This window comes from Danio aesculapii, chromosome 5 (genome assembly GCF_903798145.1).
Source record: "Danio aesculapii chromosome 5, fDanAes4.1, whole genome shotgun sequence".
Taxonomy (NCBI): Eukaryota; Metazoa; Chordata; class Actinopteri; order Cypriniformes; family Danionidae; genus Danio; species Danio aesculapii.
In genome coordinates, this window is record NC_079439.1 from 42749277 (window position 1) to 42776041 (window position 26765).

The 26765-nt window shown below is 34.8% G+C and overlaps 1 protein-coding gene across 2 annotated transcripts in view; it reads right to left on the bottom strand.

Moving 5' to 3' along the window:
- arid3c (AT rich interactive domain 3C (BRIGHT-like)) overlaps nt 1-25876 on the bottom strand; it is a 110210-nt gene extending 84334 nt beyond the window's left edge. Inside the window, exons 1-3 of one of the 2 annotated variants that reach the window (XM_056458259.1) lie at nt 25559-25876; nt 23482-24120; nt 12157-12243 (exon numbers count right to left, since the gene is read on the bottom strand). In XM_056458259.1, the coding sequence (XP_056314234.1) occupies nt 12157-12243; nt 23482-24120; nt 25559-25597 (765 nt within the window). In that variant the 5' untranslated portion in view covers nt 25598-25876. The remainder of the gene's footprint in view (nt 1-12156; nt 12244-23481; nt 24121-25558) is intronic. The other variant, XM_056458261.1, reaches the window with a different exon arrangement.
- Between the last annotated feature and the right edge of the window lie 889 nt (nt 25877-26765).

Here is a 26765-nt window from a genome sequence, read left to right on the forward strand (position 1 = left end):
TCCTTTTTCACTTTTTTTATTTTGAGATCTGTTTTTTTTTTTTTTTTTGCAGAATAGTTCACTTGTTCTATTTATATATAAATTATCAGGTCATATCCAAACTACACAACAAATTTGAACTTACTCACATACACAGAATGGAAAAAAGTATTTCTCAAAATGCGTTCTTTTGTTCTTATTTCCATGAAAAAAGAAGCCAAACAGGTTTTGAAAGACATGAGGGTGAGTAAAGGAGTGTGTTAACATACATGTTTTTACCCTTTTATGTCGATTATGTTGGATAAGCCAAGCTTTTTTGAAGAGGAATATATCTTAAAATGTTTCTGGACCCAAAAAATTATAAAACATGTTCTCATCCGAATTTTTGTCCAACACATTTTCATCCAAACACGTTCTCATCCAAAAATGATTTCTTAAAAATTGTTGCAAACAATTTATATGGGTTGAATTTAAATAAATTTTATTTAGTAATGTTCAAATTACAGTTGAAGTCAGAATTATTAGCCCCCCTTTTTAGTTTTACCCCGATTTCTGTTTAACGGAGGGAAGATTTCTTCAACACATTTCTAAACATTATAGTTTTAATAACTCATTTCTAATAACTGATTTATTTTCTTCGCCAGGATGACAGTATGTAAAATTTTATTAGATATTTTTTAAGACACTTTTATACAGCTTAAAGTGACATTTAAAGGCTTAACTAGGTTAATTAGGCAGGTTAGGGTAATTAGGCAAGTTATTGTATAATGATGGTTTGTTCTGGAGACTATCAAAAAAATATATAGTTTAAAGGGGCTAATAATTTTGACCTTAAAATGTTTTTTAAAAAATAAAAAAACTGCTTTTATTCTAGCCGAAATAAAACAAATAAGACTTTCTCCAGAAGAAAAAATATTATCAGACATACTGTGAAAATTTCCTTGCTTTGTTAAACATCATTTGGGAAATATTTTTAAAAAGAAAAAAAAAAAATCAAAGGGGGGCTAATAAATCTGACTTCAACTGCAGTTTGTTTGTTTAAATTCAACAAAAATAAATTGTTTACAACCACTTAAATAAAATGTACTAAATTCAAGGAATTATCTTTGAATATTTTTTCAGTACACCCGAAATTAACCAGATTTTTTAAATAAAGTTATATAAAGGCAGTTTTCGTAGATTGTTGGCTTATTAATTAGCACTCACACTAGTAAAAACAGGTTATATATTGAATCAGCTGATTTTTGATAGCTATCAGCATACTAGTGAGCATCAGTGACAATATTTGTCTGAACTGTCCCTTTAAGGTATGTTTCATCATTCTATACAAGCTCTATTAGAAAAGCATGCATCTCATCTAATTGCTATCTAGTTTCCAAATCTGTACCTAACCTGCTTCAGCAATAGTTTAACTTCATTATAATAACCTAATTTATATAACAGATGATCATGAAGCTCGCTATAAATCAACGGACATATGGAGCAAGTCTTTAAATGGCAGGAAATCACTGGCTTCTTCTCATCAATTCTCTTCACCTGTCAGCGATCACAAAGGGAGGACTGCACTGTCACATCACAGCGTGCGGCAGGAGGGGGCGGGGCTTGAAACAACACGTCCAATGGGCTCCTTTGTAACAAATTCTTGCTGTACAAGTAAGATGGATAAATAATTAAAGGGATAAGGTCACTCCTGAGAGAGAGGAAGGGGACTATGAAGGGATGGAGAAGCAGGAGTGGGGAAACGAGGAGGGGGTCAGGCTATTAAATTTATGACTCAAAGTGCCACATCATCAGTGGGGGATGCCATTTCCTGCCAGAGGAGGGGGGCCAACTAGCATTGCAAAAGCAGATGGTGAAGATATCACCACAATTTATACCTTCAAACACAACTCGCATATTATCTCCCGTGACAACACAACAAGGCTCTTATTTAAGAGTAGAGAAATATAAATAATTATGATCAATAATGTATTTGTCACAGCTCATATATATGTTTAAGTAATAAAAACATTCATGGTTACAGTGTTAACTTTAAGAAGATTATATAAGTCAAAAAAACAGTTCGAATCCCAGGGAAAGTAGTAAAATTGCGTAAGTAATGGCATAACAGTTATGAATAATGTAGAAGCCAAACATGTAATAAAGAACAGTCTGCACACAACACATCGGAGAGAGATTGCCGGCAAATGTGCATTTAGTGTGTGGAAAATGTCAAGTCAAAAATATGCCTGTAATTTAATGCTAACCAACCCCATTTCTCGTACTGTAAATATGCTGATATCAGTGGAATCATGATACCACAGCCTAAACTGAAATATTCTGTGTTAAAACCCATATTATCACAACTTTTTTAGCATATCTTATTCAGGCAAAAATAGAGAAGTGTAATTAACCATAGTTCTTATTTGAAGGCATTTCCAAAAGCCATCGCTGCTGGTCTGATCCACACACATCATTGCTTTTTTTTTCGCTAAACTTTGCAATTATTTGATGCAAAATTTGTCTTTGATATTTTAATATATTGTAAAAGTTCAAAATATTAGATGTTATTCCTGTCATGGAAAATCCTAATTTTTAAGAGTCGTTAATAACAGCAATTAATGGAAACAAATGCAAAAGTTTTTACTGTCATTTTTTATCAATTAAATGCTAAATAAAGCTTGTTATTTATTTATTTTTTAAATCCTACTGGCCTCAAACTTTGAGTTTGTTTGTTTAAATTTAACCCAAATAAATCGTTTACAACCACTTAACTTAAAGAAAATAGTAAATTCAAGGGATCATTTTTGAATATTTTTTTTTCAGTACTCCAGGAATTAACCTGATTTTTTTAAAGAAGTAATATAAAGGCAGTTTTCGTACATTGCTGACTTATTGATTAGCACACAAACTAGTAAAAAATATTTTAATATATTGTAAAAGTTCAAAATATTAGATGTTATTCCTGTGATGGAAAATCCTAATTTTTAAGAGTTTAAGAGTTGTTAATAACAACATTTATTGGAAAAAAATGCAAAAGTCTTTACTGTCATTTTTTATCAATTAAATGCTAAATAAAGCTTGTTATTTATTTATTAAAAATCCTACTGGCCTCAAACTTTGGGCTTGTTTGTTTGTTTAAATTCAACCTAAATAAATTGTTTACAACCACTTAATTAAAAAAAATTGTAAATCCAAGGAATCATCTTTGAATGATTCTTTTCAGTGTACCAGGAATAAACCAGATTTTTAAAATGAAGTTATATAAAGGCAGTTTCTGTACATTGTTGACTTATTTATTAGCACAAAAATAATCAATCAACTAGTGAAATAATATATATAATATATTGTAAAAGTTTAAAATATTAGATGTTCTACCTGTGATGGAAAATCCTATTTTTAAGAGTCGTTAATAACAGCATTTATTGGAAACAAATACAAAAGTCTTTACTGTCATTTTTTATCAATTAATTGCATCTTTGCTAAATAAAGCTTAAAAAAAATCTCACAAAATTAAGTATTTAATGAAGAAAATTAAGTATTTAATGAAGGGATCAGTCCAAAAATTTTATGAGAAATGGCAACCTATGATTACATGTTTTGGGAAAAGGAAGACTCTCTCCTTTAACTGATTTATATAAATAAATATGTGCAAACAGGTTTAATTGTGACCAATATGGTTTAGTTTGATATTTATGTAAAAGACCACTATAAATGTAACAGAATATTGATTTGTATTATCATGTACTGTAGGTAATTATTTATTTGAATTTTTTTTTTTAAAGTTTATTTATTTATTTTTTATTAATTTACTATTATTATTATTTTATTATTTTTATTTATTTATTATTATTAACAATATTTTCAATTTTGCTATACTTTTATTTATTCCTGTTGTAATTGTATTTTAATTTCATTTGTTTGCTAATTTATTTCGGCGGCAATGTTCAAAAATGGGGGGAAAGTTACAATTCTAAATGTACAAAATGTTTTGTTAAAGCTTGAGAAAATCGTTCACAAATAAATGTTTAAAAAAAAAAAAAATCTCACTTGGCTCAAACATTGAAACAGTATACATAGTAGTAATTCTATATTACTATTTTTTTCATTGGAAAGGACAGTGGAGGATACAGAAAGAAAGTACTAGGAGCAGAGAGGGGGAAAGGGTCGGCAAAGGACCTCAAGTCGGGAATCGAACTCAGGTCGCCATGAGCACCACGGTGCTATATGTCGGCACACTTAACCACTAGGCTTTTGGCACCATGTAGTAGTAATTCTAAGATGTTGTTCCTGTGATGGAAAATTGTTTATAACATTACATTTATTAGAAACAAATGTAAAAGTCTTTACTGTCATTTTTTTTTATCAATTACAGGCATCTTTGCTAAATAATGCTTGTTATTTTATTTCTAAATCCTACTGGCCCGAAACTTTGAGTTTGTTTGTTTAAATTCAACCCAAATAAAAAGTTTACAACCACTTAACGTTAAAAAAATTTTGTAAATCAAAGGAATTATCTTTAACTTTCTTCAGTACTCCAGGAATTAACCTGATTTTTTAAAGAAGTAATATAAAGGCAGTTTTCGAACATTGCTGACTTATTGATTAGCACACAAAGTAGTAAAATACATATTTTAAATATTAGATGTTATTAGATGTCTAAGCACGGCATACAGTAGTAGCTAAAACATAAGCAGTGTGTTTACTTGTTATAATCTTAAATAAATAGATGTATATATCTCCAGAATGCATGTCACGCTCGCTTCTGCTTGTAAAGGCCATCTGGAAATGATCTGCTGCACAGCATTGGCCTGTCAAATTTACTGTTGATCATAAAACATTTGTCTAAGCAGATGATACACAGCAGGAGCGCAACATATAAGCCAACAAAACGACACTGACGGAAGAGGCCTTTAAGTAACAGCTTTACGGCACTGCCTCTGAATTATTAAAGAGAGGGAATATGAGTCGTGGTCAGCTCTGAGCAATACGGCACATTTCTCCGGCATTCAACAAAGAAGTGGAACAAACACGAGCTAGTCAGAACGTGGAGACTCAGTTGAGCGGTGAGTGATGAGAGGTGAAAGGTGAGCACTATATATACACACGTCCACACACACACACACAACACGCCATCGACAGACATCACACCCTCCTAAGAAAGGCATGTGGGATTATTCATACATTACACACTCGATATATTTTCATAGTCAAATGGCACACTAGTAAGCTTGAAGAAGGCGAGGATTGTTCTGCCGATCACCTTACGGGACAGTGTGTGCCGCATTGGGCTGATCGTTTCCCTAAACCCTTTGATCTCCTTAATGATCAATGACCGAGTGAGGAATCTATGCACAGCAAGGCTGGTTTTATGGCGATGAGAGGGGGCGAGCTCCACAAATAGGTCAAAGGTCATCAGATTCTGCTTATGCTAAACAGAAACGAAGAGTCAGCAAGCCCATGTTAGATTTCACAGAGGCAAATGCTGATTAGAGAGGATCATGTTTCTCTGGGAGCCATCTTAAAGTGACAGTAACAGTTTATTTTTTCTGAGTCTGGTTTAACACTTAAAATTAAAGGCACAGATCATGGAAACTTCTGTGGAACATAAATGATATCCTGAAAAATGTTGTTAAGTGGCAGCCATTGACTTTTTGTTTTCCTACTATGGATAGTAATGGATGCCAGTTTCCAATATGCTTCAAAATATCTTTGTTTGTGTGCACTGTAAAAAATGCCATGCAATCGATTTGTGTTGGGACAACATGAAGAACTTAAGTTAGCTTGTTAGTTTTTACAAATTTAAGTGGATTAAACATAGGACAATTAAGTAATTAAGTAATTAAGTAATTTTATTTTAGGAAAGATTTAAAATATTTTGAAACAGTAAACATGTCAGGTTAAATAATTAAAATAAATCATTGACTTCTGCTATCTTCATTAGTTTCAAAACCACAGATTTCTTTACAAGACATAAAAAAAAACCTTACATATACCTTAAGAACAGTACAGCAGATAATTTTAGATCATTTTAAAAGCTTGACTTTTCCAAACTGCTGTAAATTTTTTAACTGGTTACTGTCCCATGCCTAGTAATGACTGCTGAAAATTCAGCTTCATCACAAAAATAAACACAAATGGAACATTTTAAAACAGACTTCTTTTAAGTGAAATTCTCATCTTTGAAAAGTAGTGTAAGTAATGACACGTAATTGTGTAGTAAGGTCTCTGCACAAGCTACTTCCTCTCTGCTATGTGCTGTAAATTTTTATTGGTCAGCGTTCACCCCCCAAGGACAGGACAGGCCAGATCCAGCACACAAGCCTTATGCTTTCTCTGACGCCAAGAAGAAATCAGTTTCTAACTTCAACCCAAACCATAGAGGTCTTTACTGGATGTTTCCTTTTTCTCAAAAAGCTTCATTATTGATCCTTCATCCCCCTCACGAGCAGCCTTGAATAATCCTTTCCCTCTCAGTTCTTTTCTACACAGTTTATCATGAGCGCTGAGGGGGAGCGAATGGAATCAAGGAAGGTAAACAAATCCATTATCTTGTCAAAATTCTATTTAACTTCATTAGGCCTCATCCTAGGAGAAGTGGATAATGTCCTCCGTTGATAACATTGGCTGCTTTTTAACAGTGCGGTCAATCATGATTGGACATGTTTCGACCCAAACGGCTTCATCAATACGCAAAAACTATGCATGGCTGCACTTTTATTTGTATACGGCTAAAAATCATCGGACATTATCTGTAATTTCAGCAACTTTTGCTGCTTTTTGTTTATTGTATAAACGTGTTGCGGACAGATCCTCGCTCTGAGCCCAATTTAATGTGCTGCTCGGTTAAAGACAGGCAGGAAAACCACACTGAGGATGTACAGCTCTCTAGGTCAGCGGTGGATCTATGGCATTACGAGATACATCTGGTTTGTATTGATTTAGCGAGGACTTCAATCAGAATTTACTGATTGCTTCCCTGTACCTCTCTGAGGGAGGAAGGGGCCAGAAAGGATCTAGAGTATAACACGGATATGACTTTTAGCTCTATTAATCCAATTGTGTTAACCTATATATAAACCTAGATACCTGCTGCACTGCCAGACTATTTGAAGGAATTAATTCTCACCTGTGAAACAAAGAGAGATGAGGATGATGAAGCTATCAAACACAGATTAAATCTGAGGGGAAATTATGGGGAATAATATGCTTGTAATATAACTATTTTTATTTAATGTATATGTACTTTTTTACATACTCAACTAAATATTTACATCTACACAATAAGCCTGTTTCAGGCTGTGTCTTCCTATGCAGAATTGGCATTATTTCATGTGAATACTACATATAACGAGGCACAAAAAGAAGTGCAATTGGTAAACACAGGCATTTACTACAAACATTCAATAGATGCAATCACAGGATCCCGACACGCTTACTTAAGACTCTTACACAATATTGAAATCTTCCACAAATGGTGTGGACAAAAGCAGCGTCTGCTCTTTACTTTATTGTGAACTGAAGGTCAGAGTCCGCTTTCTTTTTGCTCTGCTGACAGTTGGCATTTGATTGGTTCAACATGGTCTGTTGTTACCATAATTCCCATTTAAATCTTTATATTCTTAGAATTCATATGTGTTACTTAATTTCCTGCTGAAGTCTTCATTAGCACTCATACAGCTATATTACATGACATATATGGCCCCTATCAAAAGGGAAAATGATGATATATGTTACCTATAAGGCCATATTTCACTTACGTACATTCTTTCGGTTGATAAAAAACATGTTTACAACATATTCCTGATATCATCTCGCTCTTTTCCTATCGCTTTGTTTGTTATCCGTTGAAAAAAGTGTGAAACAATTATAATGAAATTAAAAATAAAAACATTTAAACATATATGCACTAGCTAGATATATATTCATATTTGAAACTGTTATATATTATATTATACCAGGGGTGCCCAAACTTCTTCTTAAGAAGAGCCAAAAACCAAACTCGATTGAGGCTAGTGGGTCAAAGGTAAATATAGTTGCCATGGGTAATTTCCTAATTTATTTTATAATATTTAAAAATAACTAGAGAACATTGCTTTATATTAACTAATACAACATATTTTTTACATTTTATAACAAACTTATTACAGTAAAAACTATTTAATTTATAACAGAATGGAGTTACACTACTTTTTGCCTTGATTTGCTCACTACATAGTCCTCTATCCATTCAGTGACATTATTTACATTTTAAAAAATCTGATTCCTTTACAACATTTAATTGATACACTTAATTTCAGTTTGATTTTTTTTTTAGCTCGGCAACAAAACAAACAAACAAACAAACAAACAATCAAAAAATGTTACATCAAATTATCAATGACGATCTCTTTTAAAGGCATTCGTCCCAACACTTCTCACTCACTTCTCAGATGGGATGGTGGGCTAAATAAAAGGTTACAATCGGCTAACTTTGGGCATCTCTGTGTTATGCAGTTATCTATTAACAGCAATATAGTAAGTAAGGCTGAGAGATTTGACCTAAATCAAAACATTAATTAATTGAATAGTTTTCCTCAATTACAATTATTGAATGAATATGTTACTTTAACTACTTTTTTGGCCCTTATAAATTATTATAACGTTTGTACTGTGAATATATATTTAAATATTTAACATGGGATTTTTTAAATTTCTCATCTTTGTAATATTAAAACAGCTGAATAAAATAAACAGTTTATGGTTTGTGTAATTTGTGTACAAATATTGCCATTTTGAAAATAACCAGCATGTGAAAAAGATCAAATAACTTGTATTGTATGAATCATATTTAAATAATGCAATGTTAAAAGTAAACGTGCTTCTCTTCAAAACTATGTACATTCAAAAACTATAAACATTTATTTGATACAGTTTGAAATCATAAAAAACTATATAATTAACAAAAGTTCAATCAACTCCATATTTTTTTATTTTATTGTAAAAAATTTCATCCATTACAGTTTCTTATATTTAGTTAATCTTTCCTTTCCGATTAATCAGCCAATTGTAAGTTAGATCCTTCAAAGACTTTTAGAGGTTTACGCTAAAATAATCAGTATATGTTAGAAACGCCTAAAGATAATACTACCAATACATAATTTATTAAAACTAATAACAATCAGGACAATCCTTCTTGTGCATTTTTGGTCAGAAAACATAACAAATGACCTTCTTTTTTAAGCATCGTGTGAAACAATGCATTTACTCAAACTGGCAAACTGGAGGAAATTAACCTTCCTGCTTCTGAGGATATGTGCTTGAGAAATTCTCTCCACAGTAAAAAAAAATGGACATTTCAGATTAATTTAAAAATACCCCATGTCTCTATTTTTCTTCACATTTCCTCACAAACCACACTTCTCTGCCTGTTTTCCCCCCTGTGGGTGTTCACTGTTGCTTTTTATTTCAGAGTGTAAATATTTTAGGTTACGGCCATCTTTAACAACTGAACCAGACCAAAAGAAAACACAAACCCTCTGAGCAAAACGCAACACAAGCTTGTTTTCATTTCAAATATTTCATAGCTCCCTTCAGACCTGATAAATCATCTTTACAGCAGGCGGAAAGGGACTGGGTGCAGGGCAAAATCTGTAAAATAAACAATCCTTGGTATCCAGAGGCATCTGATGCCGTTTCACCTATATTAATTGTTGCCTGTTTCTCCTCTGTCATGGCACCAGCAGCAAGCGGGTCTGTTTTACTGACCTACAAATCTTTTAGCAGGGAGGTGTGGACGCCAGTTGGAAGTCAATGACAGCCATGGCAAAAGTGCTCTTCTTAAATGAGTGAAATGATCAACGGCTGGAAAACCGAACTGTCATCTGCATTAAAGCGTCCGTTGTAATTGAGCCCTCTTTCATGAAGGTGGGGAATGCTGTATCACATGCCTGTGGAATTCAGGCTCTAATTGACCCTTGAATTCATTGCTGGCCATTAAAAACAAAGCAGGCCTTCTATGCCTCATGTGGGTTGTGAACTATGTAGGGCACTGGCCGGTCAGTTGAGTAGCACTTATTCATGAATGCAGCAACTGGATTAAATTGGACCTTGATAGTATCACACTTTGGAGTTAAGACAAACATTACATTGTCTCACGAGTGGCTTGCTAACGTATTTGCTGCTGAATACATACTTGACTGGAATGAAGGAATCGTGTTTGCGTTTATGCATGTGTTTTACATCTACTTCTAAAAACCAAAAGTTAACAAACCACACCCAGATATGAACATTCGGCCATCATTTACTCATCTTGATTTCCAAAATGAATTTTTCCACTTTAGCAAACAAATTAAAATGTAATGTTTTGAGTTTTTTATTATTGAAAAAATGTACTGTGAAACTTCAATTTGAGTCTGACATCTTTTGGAGAATCTAGTGCACCAACAGCATCCTAAAAGTGTGGCGATAAAGCTAAAACTTGTGTATCATGACCGTTTTTACTTACAAAAATTAAATACATGCAATCAAACCAAATTTTGGAAATTTTAGAATGACTTTTAAATGCGAAATGCTGCAAAAGACACAAATGTAACAGTTAATCGTGTCTGACTAGCATGTGTTTACATAGAAAAACAATGGGAAGTCTATGTAGTCGAATAAATAAAAGATATTTTGTGTCAACATGCCCTTATTGGGTTTTTTGTCCTAAAAACAAAAAGCTAATGGTCTTCAAAACCACACTGGATACTAAGGCTGCACGATCTTCAAAACTGAATCGAAATGAATTCTGAATTAGGGCTGCACGATATTGGAAAAATGTAACATTGCGAAATTTTTATATTTTGCGATAAATATTGCGATATGAACACAATTTCACCAGATAACTTAATATCTCTTAATTGAAAAGAATTTATAAAGGTTAGATCAATTGAGATTGCAGAGGAAGTGCATCTTCATAAAATCTAATAAACAATCTATAAACTTTTTGGGTTCGCCCGATATATTTTCGATTACTATTTGCAGTGCATTTCTGTATTTTCAATCTATGAAAACAATCAAGAAAAAGATACAATTAAAAAAGTGTTTTATCGTTTTCTGAGTCTAACAGTATTTAAGTACATTAACTGAATGATAAAAATTATTCAATGAAATTAATCATTGTTAAAGTCACAGATGGTACAATTTCTTATGGCTGAATGCTTTTAAGGTCATTACACGATCACAGGCATCAAATTATAGGGCATCAACTATAATACAAACTCAACATTGCACATCCTGCGATGTGACGATTGCGAAGCATCACATTGCGATATCGATGCCAAACTGATATATCGTGCAGCCCTATTCTGAATCTTGATTAATCAAAAACTGCGACTGCCATGTACATCTTGTCAGGGAAGCATGTTTGTGATCAGTAGTAAATGTCATTTGAAGGCCAGAGGGCGCTCAGACATGGAAAACTCCAATGAAATAGAAACCCAGGAAATCCCGCATTATAAACAGAAGATTTAACTGCTTTCATTGTTTTAGCGTGCTTAATCATCAGACGATTACAGAATCCTCTCACCGAAGGATTTATTTCAAACACTCGCCTAGAGTTATGAAGTGAGTTTGGAGAAAAAAATGTTTTTAATTGTGGTATTTCCAAATGCTTTCAGATGTAGAAGAAAGACAGCCATAGTTCACTGAGAAGCTATGTGCAAACAGCTGTCATTATCACAGAACGCTTATCTTCAATAATCAAAAATCATCGGCCAATTAAATCAGATGGGATTATGAATGTGTTTTTGCGTAGCTTGTCAGTAAACTACGGCTCTGTGTAGCCTAAAAGCACGTGCTGGAGATTTACTGCTAATATAAGAACCGGCTTTACTGATCAAATACACACACGATCTTAATCCATTAATCGTGCAGCCCTATTGAAAACCACTGAATTTCACTATACAAACAAACAAAAATAACACTTTCTGGTTTGAGTCCCGTTAAAAGACAGTAGTATGAACAAAGATTGCACACTATTATTTCATCTGCAGCGAGAAGAAAAAAAGGTCTTTGTTTTTATAATGTTGTCATCAGGACAGGCATAAGTTCTCCAGACTGTCACTACTGTTTGGGTGAAAGGGTTGTTATAGAGAGGCCCGGGGCCAGTAAAAGGGGGTGTGAGTGCAATTTGAACGAAGCAGAAATGAAGAATGGGGGGTTGGGGTGATTACTGACCTCCTGAATCAGAGACGAAGAGCCACCGCCACCGAAAGCAACACTCGAATCTTTCAGCTTCCTCCCTGGCCCGCTGCCTTGGCCTGACTGAACACATGTCAAGGGCACAACTCAAATCACAGACTGAGACGTACAAACAACTACATTTGACTCATGCTAATGAAGCTGGCAAAGAAAGACAGCATTTGTTTTAAACAAAGTAAAGTTCACAACACAAAACATTCTGGTGTTAGTTGCTTTAGTAGCAGACGTTGCGCTAACAGGCAGGTGAGTTGGATTAGGCATAAAAATGTTGATATTTGCATTCACATTCACAGACAACAAGCCTTTCATTTTTTCTTTCCACCCCTAATTTTGCTCTTACATTCTTCTCCATTTCTATTCTCTTAATACGTCTAGTTTTTCAACCCCAAAAAGCTCCCCTCTGTGCTCCATTATCCAAAAGTCTCCTGTGGGATTAAGCAACAAGCTAATTTACTAATGTTACATGTGATCTTTAGCCCCGTGTGTGTTTCTGAATCCGACTCAATGGGTCAGGCTGAGATTGCCCTCCATCTCATAAATGGTTCAACAGCCGAGGAAAACGGTGTTACTACTAGCCTTACACTTTTACAAAGACATACACAACTAACATAGAGATATCTCAAAGAGACTCCAATAAATAAACAGATAGTCTGACAATGCTATTCAGCTTAAGAGTGCAAAATCTTTCATTTAAATTCTGATTTTGATATTTTCCACAAATTTAAAGAAGAACATCTGACAGTAGATCCTAATTAGGTGTAATGCAAAAATAGTAAGAGCAAAAATAAATCTTTTTTTGTTGTTCTAAATAGCCATGGCCACAACAAGTAATAGAACCTTTTATCAAATTGTATTTAGCTTCAAGTTTCTGTTCCTACAAGGCCTACAACTACAACTCCTACAACTATCTGTGATAAACGAATAAATATACAATAAATAAATAAATGCAATAATTATTTAAAAAATTGCTGTAGAAATGCACAATTTGGCCCAAATATTTTGACTAAAACTTTATATGATTTATATTACAGAATTTATTTTATGATTACAAAGTACTACAAATAATATTAATAATTTATCCTTTACAGTACTCTGTACAAAATTATGTCAGCAAATTTTTTCATGTTGTTTCAACTATCCTTTTTAAGCTATGAAGTGATAACTCAATCATTTTAGTCCGTATGAAGAGTTCAGATGCAAAACCCTCTAAATCCATCAGACCTCTTTTTTGTAAATGAGCATTTTCTATCAGGCTCCTCTGGTTAGGTTCAGAAGTTTCTTTCATAGGTAATGATTGGGTTATTAGCTAGTAAACAAAATAACTTTTTTTTTTAATGTAACTTTAGACATTTCTTTGTTTTTTTATCAAGGTAGACTTTCTTTTGGGTCAAAACCAGCTAAATCCACTTCTGCTTTTTTGTGCAAAAACCTCTAAATCCACCTATTGAGACAAAACTAGTGTAACTAGTTGAAAATCACTAAAGATGCAATTAGAGATTGTTTTACCAAACATTAAACACCTAAAATTAAAAATATTTAAATCTGTCAAGTAAGTGGCGGTTCAATCCGCTGTGGTAACCCCTGATAAACCAGGGACAAAGCAGTAGGAAAAAGAATGAATGAAATCTGTCAAGTGCATTAATCAATAACATTAAAACTGACATTAAATACATTTTAACAATCTGTTGTCATTTCTGATATTTGGGATTTAGATTTAAATGTAAGCAGAACAATGTAAACATTGGTAGATTATTTACTTGGTAGCTTGGTAGATGTCCATTAATATAAAAAGCTTATCAGACGTATAGGTATTATGAAGTAATATAAATAATGTATAGTTTTATACATTATATTTGTCTTTTAAAAAATAGTAGGCCTACTGGGCCAGAAGGGGATGTCTCTTAGAGAGTTTTAGAAGCTGTCATTCATTCATTCTCACCATACTTAAGGTCTTGGTCTCTTGTTTATCCTCAAAGCATCCATATGGGATAAAAAAACGTCATTTTAACTCTTTCTTTCGTGAAATGCAGTTGCCGTTTAATGTATAGTAAATTGGACTCATTCAAAGTAGCGTCGCTGCGAAAAAAACGTTATGAATGCATGCTACACTTCCGACTGTACATTGTGTTTTCTTTTTCTTATAATGCACAGAGTTTTGAGGTAAGGGACGTTTTCATTTGCCATTCACTGAGAGTCGGGCAGGCTCATCCAGTTCATCAAGCTACATCTTTTAAAATCGGAAGTGGATTAAAACGCTCTCCTCAAAAAAGCCGGCGTATAAGCGCGCCGTTACATTGAAAATATATGATTCGATTCATGCCTTATGATTCTCGGGATATAGCAGCTTTTGCTGCCAAAGGCAAGTGGCGTTTATCGGCTTTTGCCAACAAACTGTTATTTCTGAATGCGCTGACACTGCAATTTAGATGATTAGAAGCTAATCTATTTGTTGATGGTGTACTACGTGCCTAAAGCATTCACTCAATGTCATTATCTCATTTTTGGCGGAAGTGGCGTTTAGCGGCTTTTGCATCTGAACTCTTCATATATATATATATATACATACACAGTTATATTCACTGAGAAATGGATAAAATTATTCATTTTCAAAATGGGGTGTATTCAATTATGCTGAGCACTGTGTAAATATATGCTGTGTATTTACAGTAAAAACCACTTTAAAATAAATAATAAATATATAATAATTAATAATTAATTTTCACATGTCATACACTGAACTTTTATTCTGTAAGAAAACCACTAAGACCCCTTAAACCTTTTCATTTGTTGGCAATGGCCGGTTTCTAACCACTTCATTACACGCATGGCCAAATTATACAGCAAACTAGACTTTGAGCCAAGCCACCAACTAGTCAATTTTGCACATCCCTAACATTAAACACATCTTCAGGATATGATTGTGTTTCATTACACAGCAGTTTCATCCTCGGTGTGGTCAGAAAAACTGCGTGTCATTGCAAACTCGTTGCATCACACCGAGATATATGATTGTGTATTATATAGATGTGTCTAAACGCTTGACCAAACCAACCATGCAGTAATAAACTCATATAAACACAAAGAACGCGCGTGTGTGTTTGTGTGTGTGGGCGATCATTAGGATGGGGGGATGTGCAGAAGCAGCTAATCCTGTAAAGAGAGTATCTGATTCTGACCGTAAGCCCAAGTCACTCAATGCTTGATTCCTTGCTATCTTTCATTACAACTCTTCACCTTAATGAACGCTGACACGTGAGGCCATATGGGCCAGGACTGATGACATGAGACCTCAGCTGCTGCCTGCTGCCATCTAACACTCACTGCACTGACACTGACACAAGCAGAAATTACAACACTCTAAGTAGCACCGAAAACCAAAACATCAAGCCGCTGCTGCAATATGATCTAAACTGCTGAGCTTCAGATTAGCCTAAACGCACTGCAAAAGATTACGCATTCCTTCACTGGCAATTACTCTCGGACTGAGGGTAAAACGTCTCTGTGCGTCCATTAATAGCTCATTTACTTCAACTACCATGAGAAATGTATGATGAACCTTGCACAGTGTGTGCAGTGAATGACCTTAAAACAATACATCACATGCACAGCTAATGATTGTATATGACATTTCTGCACTCAATATGAAAAGAAAACCTGCACGATTATCGCACCATATTCATAGATGTCAAAGTTCAGTCACCATACAATCATAGAATGTTTTTATTGGCTCAGGTAATGTATATAGACTAGCAGAAGGGAACAGAATGTTTTGTTTATATCCTGGACATAATGTTTGCACAGACTATGTCTGGTAACCATGATCACAAAGTGTATTGTGAAGTCAATCTATAATGACTCACTACTAATAAACTATATTCCCATGTTTTAGATAACAGTGACTGAGCATTTCTCAAGCTTCGTGAAGCTATGTGTGATGCTGTTTTCAACTAATCTTTCAAATAAGTGTATAAAAATACGCCGTTTACTGTTTGGACTAGTTATTATTTCAATATTCCAAAATCCAAATCATATGGGCCATCTTCTGATCACTTGACTCTGGCGTACAGGAAATCACGCACTCTAAATTGTGTGTCTAAATGATGCCATGTGGTCTGAACACAACTGCTTGAAATCACACCTCATTCTTCAGATTAAGGGCAAAGTGTTGAAAAGCTATGGAGACCATTAACAGGGTAATGGTATGTATTACAGCGCACTGCAAAACAGTAATAGTATGCTCTTACTCTTAAGGCGTTACTTCTTATAAACGCAACGGAAGTGAGCGTGTGTGTTGAGCAGGAGGTCTAGTATTTGCTGAGTTTGTTTATTGTGTTTTGACTTCTGCTCTTAAAATGTGGTATACATTACAAACAGCTAGGCAAACATATTCTTTAATATGCACTGTAAATGTATTGTCAGATAACATAAAACATGTGCTTCAGGTAGTAAACTTTATATAACAAAATGAGGCAATATTACCATACTAACATGAATATTTGCAATGCAGTGATAATAAAATGTAAAATAAAGTAAAAAGCTTGCTGTTGTAATCAATGGTGTTTAGCAGTGCACTGATAATATTACTTTCCCACCATAGAAATTTAAACATTTAGCTCAATTCAACAATACACACTACAATTGTAAACCTAAGACACCTGCTTTTGAAATTGTGAGGTCAGTGCCTGGGTTGAATGATTAGTCAAAACTCAAACACAATCGTGATGTGAAAAGTTAGGATTAGCTAATCACAAAGAATGCAATAGGACTGGAATATAATTTTTTAAATAAAGTAACATCTATTTTCTGCTAACATTTAAGCTCTGTTGAGCACGTTCTTGAACACCGCAGATTGGCCACTGTGTTCACATGCTCAACAGTGGTGAAGAGTGGTGAAGCGATGATTTTTACAGCCAATCACAGTTATAACTGTTGCACCTGAGCACAATTGCCAATCAGCAGTGTTTAAGAATTTGCTCAACATTGCTCAAATGTTAGCGGAAAATAGACGTCTTTTAAATATCAATCTTTATTGGTACTAAAGTCGATACTTTTGACAACCCTACTATACATATATGTACATATAGTATAGCGTAGTATGCAACCATGCATAATATCTCTCCCTATAGAATCAATGATTATGATATTTACAGTAAAAGTAAAAAATGTGCGTGCATTCAAAAACTATAATAATTTAAACACTCTGCATAGCTCTGATAGCTATTCCCTGGCGAACATACATTCTATATAATGGATATAATGTCATAGACATGCAACGCAAAGACACAATCTGTCACTCTGACTCCTTTAAACAGCAGATTTCTGAGAAATATAATACTATTTTTTTTTTTTGGTATTTTAATGCAAAATAAATGCTTGTCTATGTAAGCTTTTGCATATGCTTTGCTTGCTTAATGCGAACTGCTTTATAAGTTGCTTTAGAATTACAAAAAGGTTTCATTAGTTGATGTTAGTTAATGTATTTACAAACATGAACTAAAAATAAAGGGTGTAACAGATCACGGTTGATCTGTAAGTCATAGGGATCACAACCCGCGGTTCGGAACACACGCGGCCCACGGATTAATATTTTTTTTTCAGGTAGATTAATACTAAATTTGGAACGATCGCAGAGAGATAGTCTCTCATGTCATTTAAATCCCATGTATGAAAGCATTTAGGCATTCCTGTAAAATATAATGATGACGGAAGAAGTTGTGGTAGGTTATTTGGGATGTGGTGGGGTTTTTCATTAAAGGTGTTTTCTGTCATTTTCCTGTTTAGCCTGCATTAATGCATTCAGTATAAGCTGCATGATTAATCATTAAAAGATCGGGATCTTAAAAACTATGCAACAAATTATAAATGATGGTGATTTGCATATGTTTATTAATCCTCGAATCGCTGCATTCTAATCTGAAAATGCAAAAATCAAGAAAGAGATTCAGTCTTAAGTCTTTTAGTTATGAAATTACAAACAGTCCAACAGCACTGAAGTACTGGGATAACAGTTTATAGCTTAGATATAACCACTGATGTTTATTGTAAAGAATAAAATCACCGTCATAAGCATTAACCGACGCTCACAAATGAAAGTTGCAGGCAGCGATTACATTATTTAACCAATAGGTGGCGACAACCAGACATAAAAAATATGCCACTGAATAATTCTTCAAAAATGACACATCTAGCAATGAAACATGAAGTTTTATGAGTGAATAACAGAATCATTTATTAAAAATGTGACTAAAAATAAATATGGGTTGTACAAATTATAATGTTAGATGTATAAATTTAGCGTTATCAGCAACAGTAGTAGTAACAGTGAATTTTTCACAGAACTGAATATTTTACAATTTATTTTTATCCAGCGGATTATTTCTTTATTTTATTTGGAATAAAATGACAGTTTCTCAGTTCTGTTTGTTAAAACCAAAAAGTGTCTTGCAGTACTGTTTGTCATAAATGGAAAGCAAATTACATTTGTCTCCTCCCCTTTTTGGCTGATCCGAAATATGGTCCGATCCGTGACTAAAAAACCATAATGTGATCCGAACAGTGAGTTTTGTGATCTGTTACACCACTACTAAGAATAACCAATACTCGTGTGGCATATATTAATTAATTAACATTTACTAATGCATTATTAAAATCTGAATTCATGCTTGTTAACGTTAGTTAAAATATAATGGAAATTTAATTTTCCATTAAATAACGTTATTAAAGATGAATAACTACTGTAACAAATGTAAATACATCAGCTAATGCAATGTAATTGTTTGCATTCTGGTTAATATGGTATAATCAGAATCTGATTCTGAATGCACAAATTTATTAACTAGCTTGAAAAAACAAGAACAACAACCTGCAATCACTAAATATCAGAGTACGAGTAATGACTGAGGCAGAAGCAAGCACAATATTAAAGTGGGGAAAAATGTGTCCCCGTTTCTGTTAGTACAGTCAGTGAGCAAGATGTTTATGTAGCTCTAGCTGTGGGTCTGTGACCCGTTCTAAATGTTCAGTATGTTTAATGCTCACAGGAGGATTATCAGATCTCTTCAAAACTGGCAGCTGATGACATGTTCAACATGGATTTTATAACAGCCCACCAAGTGGACACAGATAAAGTAGGTGATCTAAAACTGAGACGACTGGAATTCTATTAAATATTTCCACTGACAGCACACGTCTAAAATGAACCTGCCACAGCTGTCGGAAGGCCTGCCTTAGCTTATACCGCACAAGGCTAACGATAGTGCTGCTGGATATAAAAAAAAAAAAATCACAACCTTTGAGCCATATGGAGAACTGGCTCCATGCATGTGTTTTAGCTTGAGACTGCATGCTGTGGAACTTAATGGCTCTCCAGACCCCAAAACATATGAGCAAAGCAGTGCAATCAAACAGAACGGGAGACCATAGGGGTGGAGCAGGCCTGTAAAGTTAAGGAATGTCTTATGTTGACATTGGAGTTACTGTGTGTGCTGTGTGTGAGAGAGAGTGTGCGCATGTGTGTCCATTTCAAAGATGGGGCTCCAAGCATTTTTATGACGGTATTAATGGGCTTGAATTGAGGTGTGTTACTTGAGAAGAATTCAGGACAGGACATACAAGTATATCAACAGACTAACTGTAGAGGCTGTTTCATGTAGCCTTTCTGTCTCTCACTTGCACACATTTGTGTGTGTGTGTGTGTGTCCAGCAAAACAAAGAGGTGTATATCTTTAAACTCCTTCCCAATGACAACGTTTGTTTAACCACAAAGACTGCTTCACCTTCCTGACTAGGGGGGGGGGGGGGGGGGTTGTCTTCCTTTCAGTGATTTCACAATTGCCTCATTTCCTATTTTCTCCAAGAGATGTTTTTGCTTAAATGTGAGTGACTTCGAGTAAATTAGGTCACCATTAGGTGCTGGATGATCATCCCATTTTTAAAATGATTTTCTAGCTGTTCCTTGTATAGGATTCAGTGCTGATCTGCCTCTTCTGAGAACAAACAGAGTTCAGTGTTAATACGCTCAGTGCCAAAAAACAATACATTAGACTAATTTTACTAAAACGGGCTGGAGAAGGAAAGAGAAACCTTCTTTTCCACAAGCTTATGTAGTGAAACCAAACACCACCACCGGGTTTCCTCCACCCCATTCAGCCCTCCCCAGCCCCCCTCTATAGCCCTGTAAAAGCCTTGTTATGGGAAAAAGCCATTCTGTGAGTTTTTTATGTTTGCAAAACATGGCAGAGGGAAAGAGAAGGGGGATCAAACATACGCCCAGAAACCAAAGTGGAGGTCATACTGAGTAATCAAAAGAGTGATATTTGCTGAGGGAAAAGTACACTCTGTATTTAAGTGAACATTTGATATGTGCTTCAAATAGGTTGAGATAAAGCCTGCTGCTCCCGCTATTAACTCATATAAATATTAACTAGTATTAATACTAATCATTAAATGATATCATTTTATTTATTAAGCATGCTTAATTGTTCAAAAGTAAATGTAATGACTTTATACTAGGCATGGGATGATATGGTTTGGAAAAGTATTTTCCTTGTTTTTCTGACAATAGTATCTCCAGCAGAAAAGATATCCAAAGATGCTGTTTTAAATTGTAAAGAAAACTGTGCTTTTGAAACTAATAACGAGAGCAGAAGTCAGTGATTTATTTGAATTATTTAGCCTGACATCTTTACTGCTCCAAAGCATTATAAATATTTCTCAAAATAAAATCTATTGGGTTCAAAGGGGAATTTTTTTTGTTTTTACGCAAACATTTAAAAAAAAACATATTTTAGAGCAGTAATCACAATACTGAAACTGTGGTATTTTTATCCAAGGTTATCCATAAACTCATATTATATCAGAATCTTATACTGACCCATATTTATACTGTAAAATAATGAATAGGGGAATTTTAAACAATCTATTAAGATAATCCTTTATATTATGGTTTACACAAAAAAAACATATTAAAATTATATTAAAATACATTTTAAAGTATGCTTTGACCATGACCAATTGAGTAATGACTACTGATCATCCAGTTTTGCAATAGCCAGAATTAATTTGATGAATTAATTAATGAATTTTAAGTTACATTTAAATAAAATAAAAACATATTTCAAATTGTACTCACTAATTAAAAACAATACAGTTTATTATACTCATTTTGTTTTTAAACTCAGAAAAACCTCAGAATAAAATTCTGCAATAATGCTAAAAACACATATTGTGCATAGCAAAAAAATAATAATACTAAAACTTCATGTATTTCAATGCATGTGCACACATTTAAACATCACACAAATATAATACTGCAATAATATTTAAGTGTAAAACTATGTTGGGGTAAAATGTAATTCTCTTTGTAGACACATGCGCACGCGCTCAGATATATTTGCCTGGCTAGACTGTACTGAAGTATGCAGTTTGTTCCTATTTCGTAATGGCTTGGCTTGAAGCCGACCCATACGCAGCCTGAGAGGGATATCCCAGCATTATTGGGAGGGAGCCAGGTTGGAATGCCACCAGGTCTAGTTTCCTGCATTCCTGCCAAAACTCTACGCAACTACTTGCTTTTTTTCCCCTCTCCCCTCGCTGTTTCTTTGACAATAAATGGCCATATGGCAACCGGTTTAACTTTGTCTCTTCCGACCCTTCCCTGTCTGGCTGGCTCTCTCCTATCTATTCTGTTTTCCTTTGATGAATGACTCATTTGTAATATCAGTGCAAATAGAAGAACTACACACATCCAGCGCAGGCTTGACTAAAAAAAGAAATGCACTGCAAGCCATGTTGCACAACAGCTTTTCATCATTACGAGTCATTTATTTATTTTGGCTTTAGTTTTGAATAAAGAATTTCAAACAGAAACAGAAATGAAACATAATGAGCTGGCTTATAAAGCTCTTCCAAAGCTAACCAGTAGTCTGTATTTAGCGTTCAATTACTTTCCTAAATACAGACACCAGGAATTTGGTCACAAGTGAGTTTAATGCCTCAGTCTATTTTTACATTCCTCTAAACAGCTTTTCTTACTTCAAGAAAGCATTTATAGCATTTAGACTTTTTTTAAAGTGTTGAAAACAGGCAGTACACTGGCTCCAGTCAGTCTACCAAATGCCATCGGCATCCTTTCATTGTTTCTGCATTTCACTTGATTTGTCTAAATAGCTCAAGAGCGATTACAAAATGCATGTCCTAGACTTCTGCAAAACAACATTAATTGTGTTGCGTAACAATGTTCTCAGAGTTTCTTCTTTTTTAACGCAAACATTGTAATTGACATTCATTTTTATGATAAAAATTAATACACCAATTTGTATTTTTGTACTTTATAAATCTAAAAAATACAACTAAAACTGATAAATGCATTATTAAAACAGCTGAACTGTACATACATTTGCATTGAATTTCTTCAATAGGCTTTAAATGACTTATTTTTCTCAGTTTAATGAATTTCGATCAAAGCAGCTGTTCTTATTCAAACGACATAGTACACCTTACGTTAAGCCAGTGCTTACACTAATGCAGCCGCTAATGTGCATGTCTCATTTGGCCTCTGAATGATCTATCATAAATAAGGAATGACAAGTCCATCCAGGCTCATTCTGTATAGATCTGTGTTTGCTTAAGAGCCTCACTTTCAGTGTATCACTCTAAATTATCCCCTGAGAAAACAGTGGAACTAAACTGCTGCAGCATAACTCTGAAGCATTCTTGCACATAAACCTGAACGTTCACAAACAGTAAGTAATCTGAAAGCATTTGTTCTCTGTGCACTCTTCAAAGCACATTTTAGACCTATATCATAAAAAGGCTTTAATCATTTAAATATTTGAGGAAATTTCTGAAATGAACAGTAAAGCAAAAACATTAAATTGCAGCTTGCTGTTAAAGGTTGTAAGTTATTTTTTTAAATTAAAGTATAAGCAGCAATTAAACTTTTTCAATGCAGACTGCTAATATTTGGTGCTGATGTAGTAATTAAACCTGATATTTGATATAATGTGATTGCATAATGAAAGTGTCTGGACCTTAAATATTATATTGCGATAACGTATTCATGTCCACTGAAGGAAAAATTGAGCTACTTCCATTTTTTTCCCTAATGATGATGACTAAATGTGTAACATTAGTTCTGAAAGATGCTGTTATTCAGCACAGAGTTTCTCAAAGAACTGAACCCAATCTCACTTCATGCTTTTAAACTTTTCACATTAGTAATCACCAAACAGTTCACCAGGGTGCACATTCACTGGTTATGAGAGGACATGACTAAACTGCAGATCTCAGTGATGGACATACCTGTTTGAACTGTTCCTCATAAGTCCATTCGTGGTGCTGCGACTGCGCTTGTGGAGCCAAAGCACTCGGCGATTCCGCCTGTCTGGGAGCTGGATACGGAGGTTGGACTCTGGATAGATGTATCGGGGTACTTTTTGGACTCTGGCCGGCACCCGGATAAACAGCGTGGCGAGGTGGGTAATGAGCAAGGGGTCCTTCCAAGTCTTCATCCCCTCCACCCTCGTTCATACTGTCATCTTCGTCCATGTCGCGCTCTTCATCGTCCATGCCGCGGTCTAGCTCCGGGTCGTCATCCTCATCATCTTCATCATCGATGTCGGACTCTGCTCTTCGCTCAAGCGGGTGCCCGGAGCTCGAGTTCGGGACTCCCGCGGCGAACGCTCCCCTGACGGCTGCTTGGTAGTGGCGGAAAGCCAAAGCTTGCTGTTGAATCTGTGACTCTACCATAGACCTGATGTCTTTCTCCTTTTCGGCTTGGCGGAGCTTTTCCTCTAGGGCGAGTCGAGCAGCCTGCTGCCGCTGCAGGTTCTCCATGACCGCCTCCAGCTTCATCCCGCCGCCACCGCCGCCCGACTGACTGTGCGCGCCGGGTGAGCTGACCAGCAGAGGAAGGCTGCTCGCCGACGAGAACGCGGCTTGCTGTGGGCGACACAAAGCTAAAGTTACTATAGTTTTTGGCTGAATTATGGCGAGTTTTGAGGGAAGTGTGCGAATTATGGGACGTTATGGAGAGTCGGAGAGCATTTTTAATACCTTGACCCCCCCGCCAAAATTTGTGGGGGATGGGAGAGAAAAGTAACTGTTACATATTGGTTTTTTATATTAAAGTACAGAATATCGATTGTCATGAAAATAGATGGCACTACTACCAAGTATAAACGTTCACTTTAAGCTAGCCAGGACTCCTGTCATCCTAAAACAGTAGGCTAAGGACTAAAGTTAGTCTGCTATTATTGACGTTTCTCACGCGATGCCAATTTCCGTTTCAGGCGGTACAGTAAGAATAAAAACTTTATACTTTAGGCTACTTTATTATGGTTTAACATGTTTAACGTATAACAGAATATATATTTCTTGGTTTAAAAATAATTTCAGATGGGTCTAATTATTGTTTAGCTAATGCCAATCTAGTGGCGCCAAATTACATTTTCAGAGCATCGACGTGACAGAAGAATACACACACACACGAAAATTACATACATTTTATGGTTCAGTAATATTTCTTTAAAATGTGTGCATAAAAATGTAATGCAAATCAAGTATTTGTCAAACCTTTAGTCGAGAATAGCCTTTATAATATTGTAATAGGCCTATTAATATCATATTAGTTTACTAACCTATAGGCCTAAAACCCGTGGCTTATTTAAAGATTGAAAATGAAAAACAAGACTGAGTGTCCAATAAAAATATTGCCATAATGTTAGCTGTCATAACTTTGTTTTCATCTATTCATTTGTCATTAATTTGCCGTTTTTATTTACTTGTTTATAATTTTATTTTTTGCTTTTTTATAACTTACAAAATATTCGGGAAATGGAGCTAATCTGCCTTTTCGGCGCCAATTTGTTAATGCAGCAATTAAACATTAGTGAACTGTTAAAATATTGTTTCTAATATTAGCCAACACCGAATAATAATTTAATCACAATTGATTGGAGAAAGGAACTTTGCAGGTCTGTCTCCGGCAAGAATAAAGATTTCTCATGGATAAAGATTCCACAAAAAAGTTAAATTACACAAACTACCTGGCGGTCATCATCAATGAAGTTGTAAATAAATGCAAGCTAACATTTCAGAACCAACCTCGAAATATTCAGTGACAGAAATATGACAGTTGTCTGTATGTTTGTATGTATGTATGTATGTATGTATGTATGTAGCCTATGTATATTCGCTGCGTTGCTACAGTAGCTATAGGTCGAAGGGCAGCGTGTGCATTGTAGCCCAACACAACATTCGCTAGGCTAAAACAGCAGATAAGTGCACTAAACAATGAAATCCAGTAAATAAACTAATGTAACACACTAAACATAACGTTCCCTCAGTTCTACCCAAGGAGCAAAAAGCGCGTGCTTACCAGTGCAGATTTAGTCGCTATGCTTGTGTTGTCAACCATGCTTCTCCCGTCAAATGCGACGAATGTGCTCAAAAGTGACCTTTTTTCCCCAAACAAAGTCAGAAGTGGTTGTAGTCCCGTCTTAACATCTAGATGTGTGCCGCGAACGCAAAGAAATCGCTCTTTTTGAAAACAGTTTCGCGACGCGCTCGCGCTTTCTGAGCGATTTGGCAACAAGTGGCTGTAACTGTAGCGAGAATGACCTCTGAGGACTAGAGATCAGATCAGTCCCTCTGCCTCCATCTGCTCTCTACACGTCAATAGACATGGATATAAGGCAATCAGGGCAGGGTCTGCACTCAGCCAACAGAAATACAGCTGAGCCGCTTCCTGCGCGCGCTTCTCTTCAAACGCTTCGCTTTAAACTTTATTTCAAGCGAACTCAACGTTTTGACAATGTTCACGTTTTAACTTAGAACAAAAACTCTCAGGTTGCTAGTTTAAAAAGTTAATATGTAGAAAGATATATGTCTGAGATTAATTTGAGCTTTTTGTGCGTAAAACGCAAAACTAAAAGTAGGCTATTGCCTAATGTATAGCCTATGCAAAATTTAATCCAATTAATAATCTGCTCCTCAAAACAAATGCATGCTTACATTTATAGCCGACGTATTCTATATCTGTTTCTGGACAAGACTGTTTCTATGTGTGATATATGAACTGTGGAAACTGTTATTAATATGGGCTAACATTACATTTTTATCATTTTCTTAAACATTTAGTGTTAAAAGTATGTGAGCAATTCCGAGCAAATGTTAACCTTGCCATGTTTTCAAACAATTATATTTCATTAACCAAAATTGGAAAAGTAACAATTTCACATCCATAATGAAGCTTTTTCCTCATGAATGCAAAAATGTAAAAAAAGAAAAGAAAAGATTTTTGTTCTATAGAGTGCTAACTCGTATCCTTTTGATTAACATTGTTTCTTTTTGGTTGTGCAGTTTAATTCACAGAATTTCTACAAAGTATGTTGTAGACTGTAAACTCTCAAACGTTTTTATTCACATCCGTAACACATGTTCATTTTTCTCATTTAAAATCTACAAAATTTTCACAGATGAATATTTTTCTGATCACATAACTCTGTGGTGAGTTGTTTTGGAAAATCTAAACAGAAGTTTCATTATGATGTGAACATATACATTCTTTGTGGATTTATATTTTG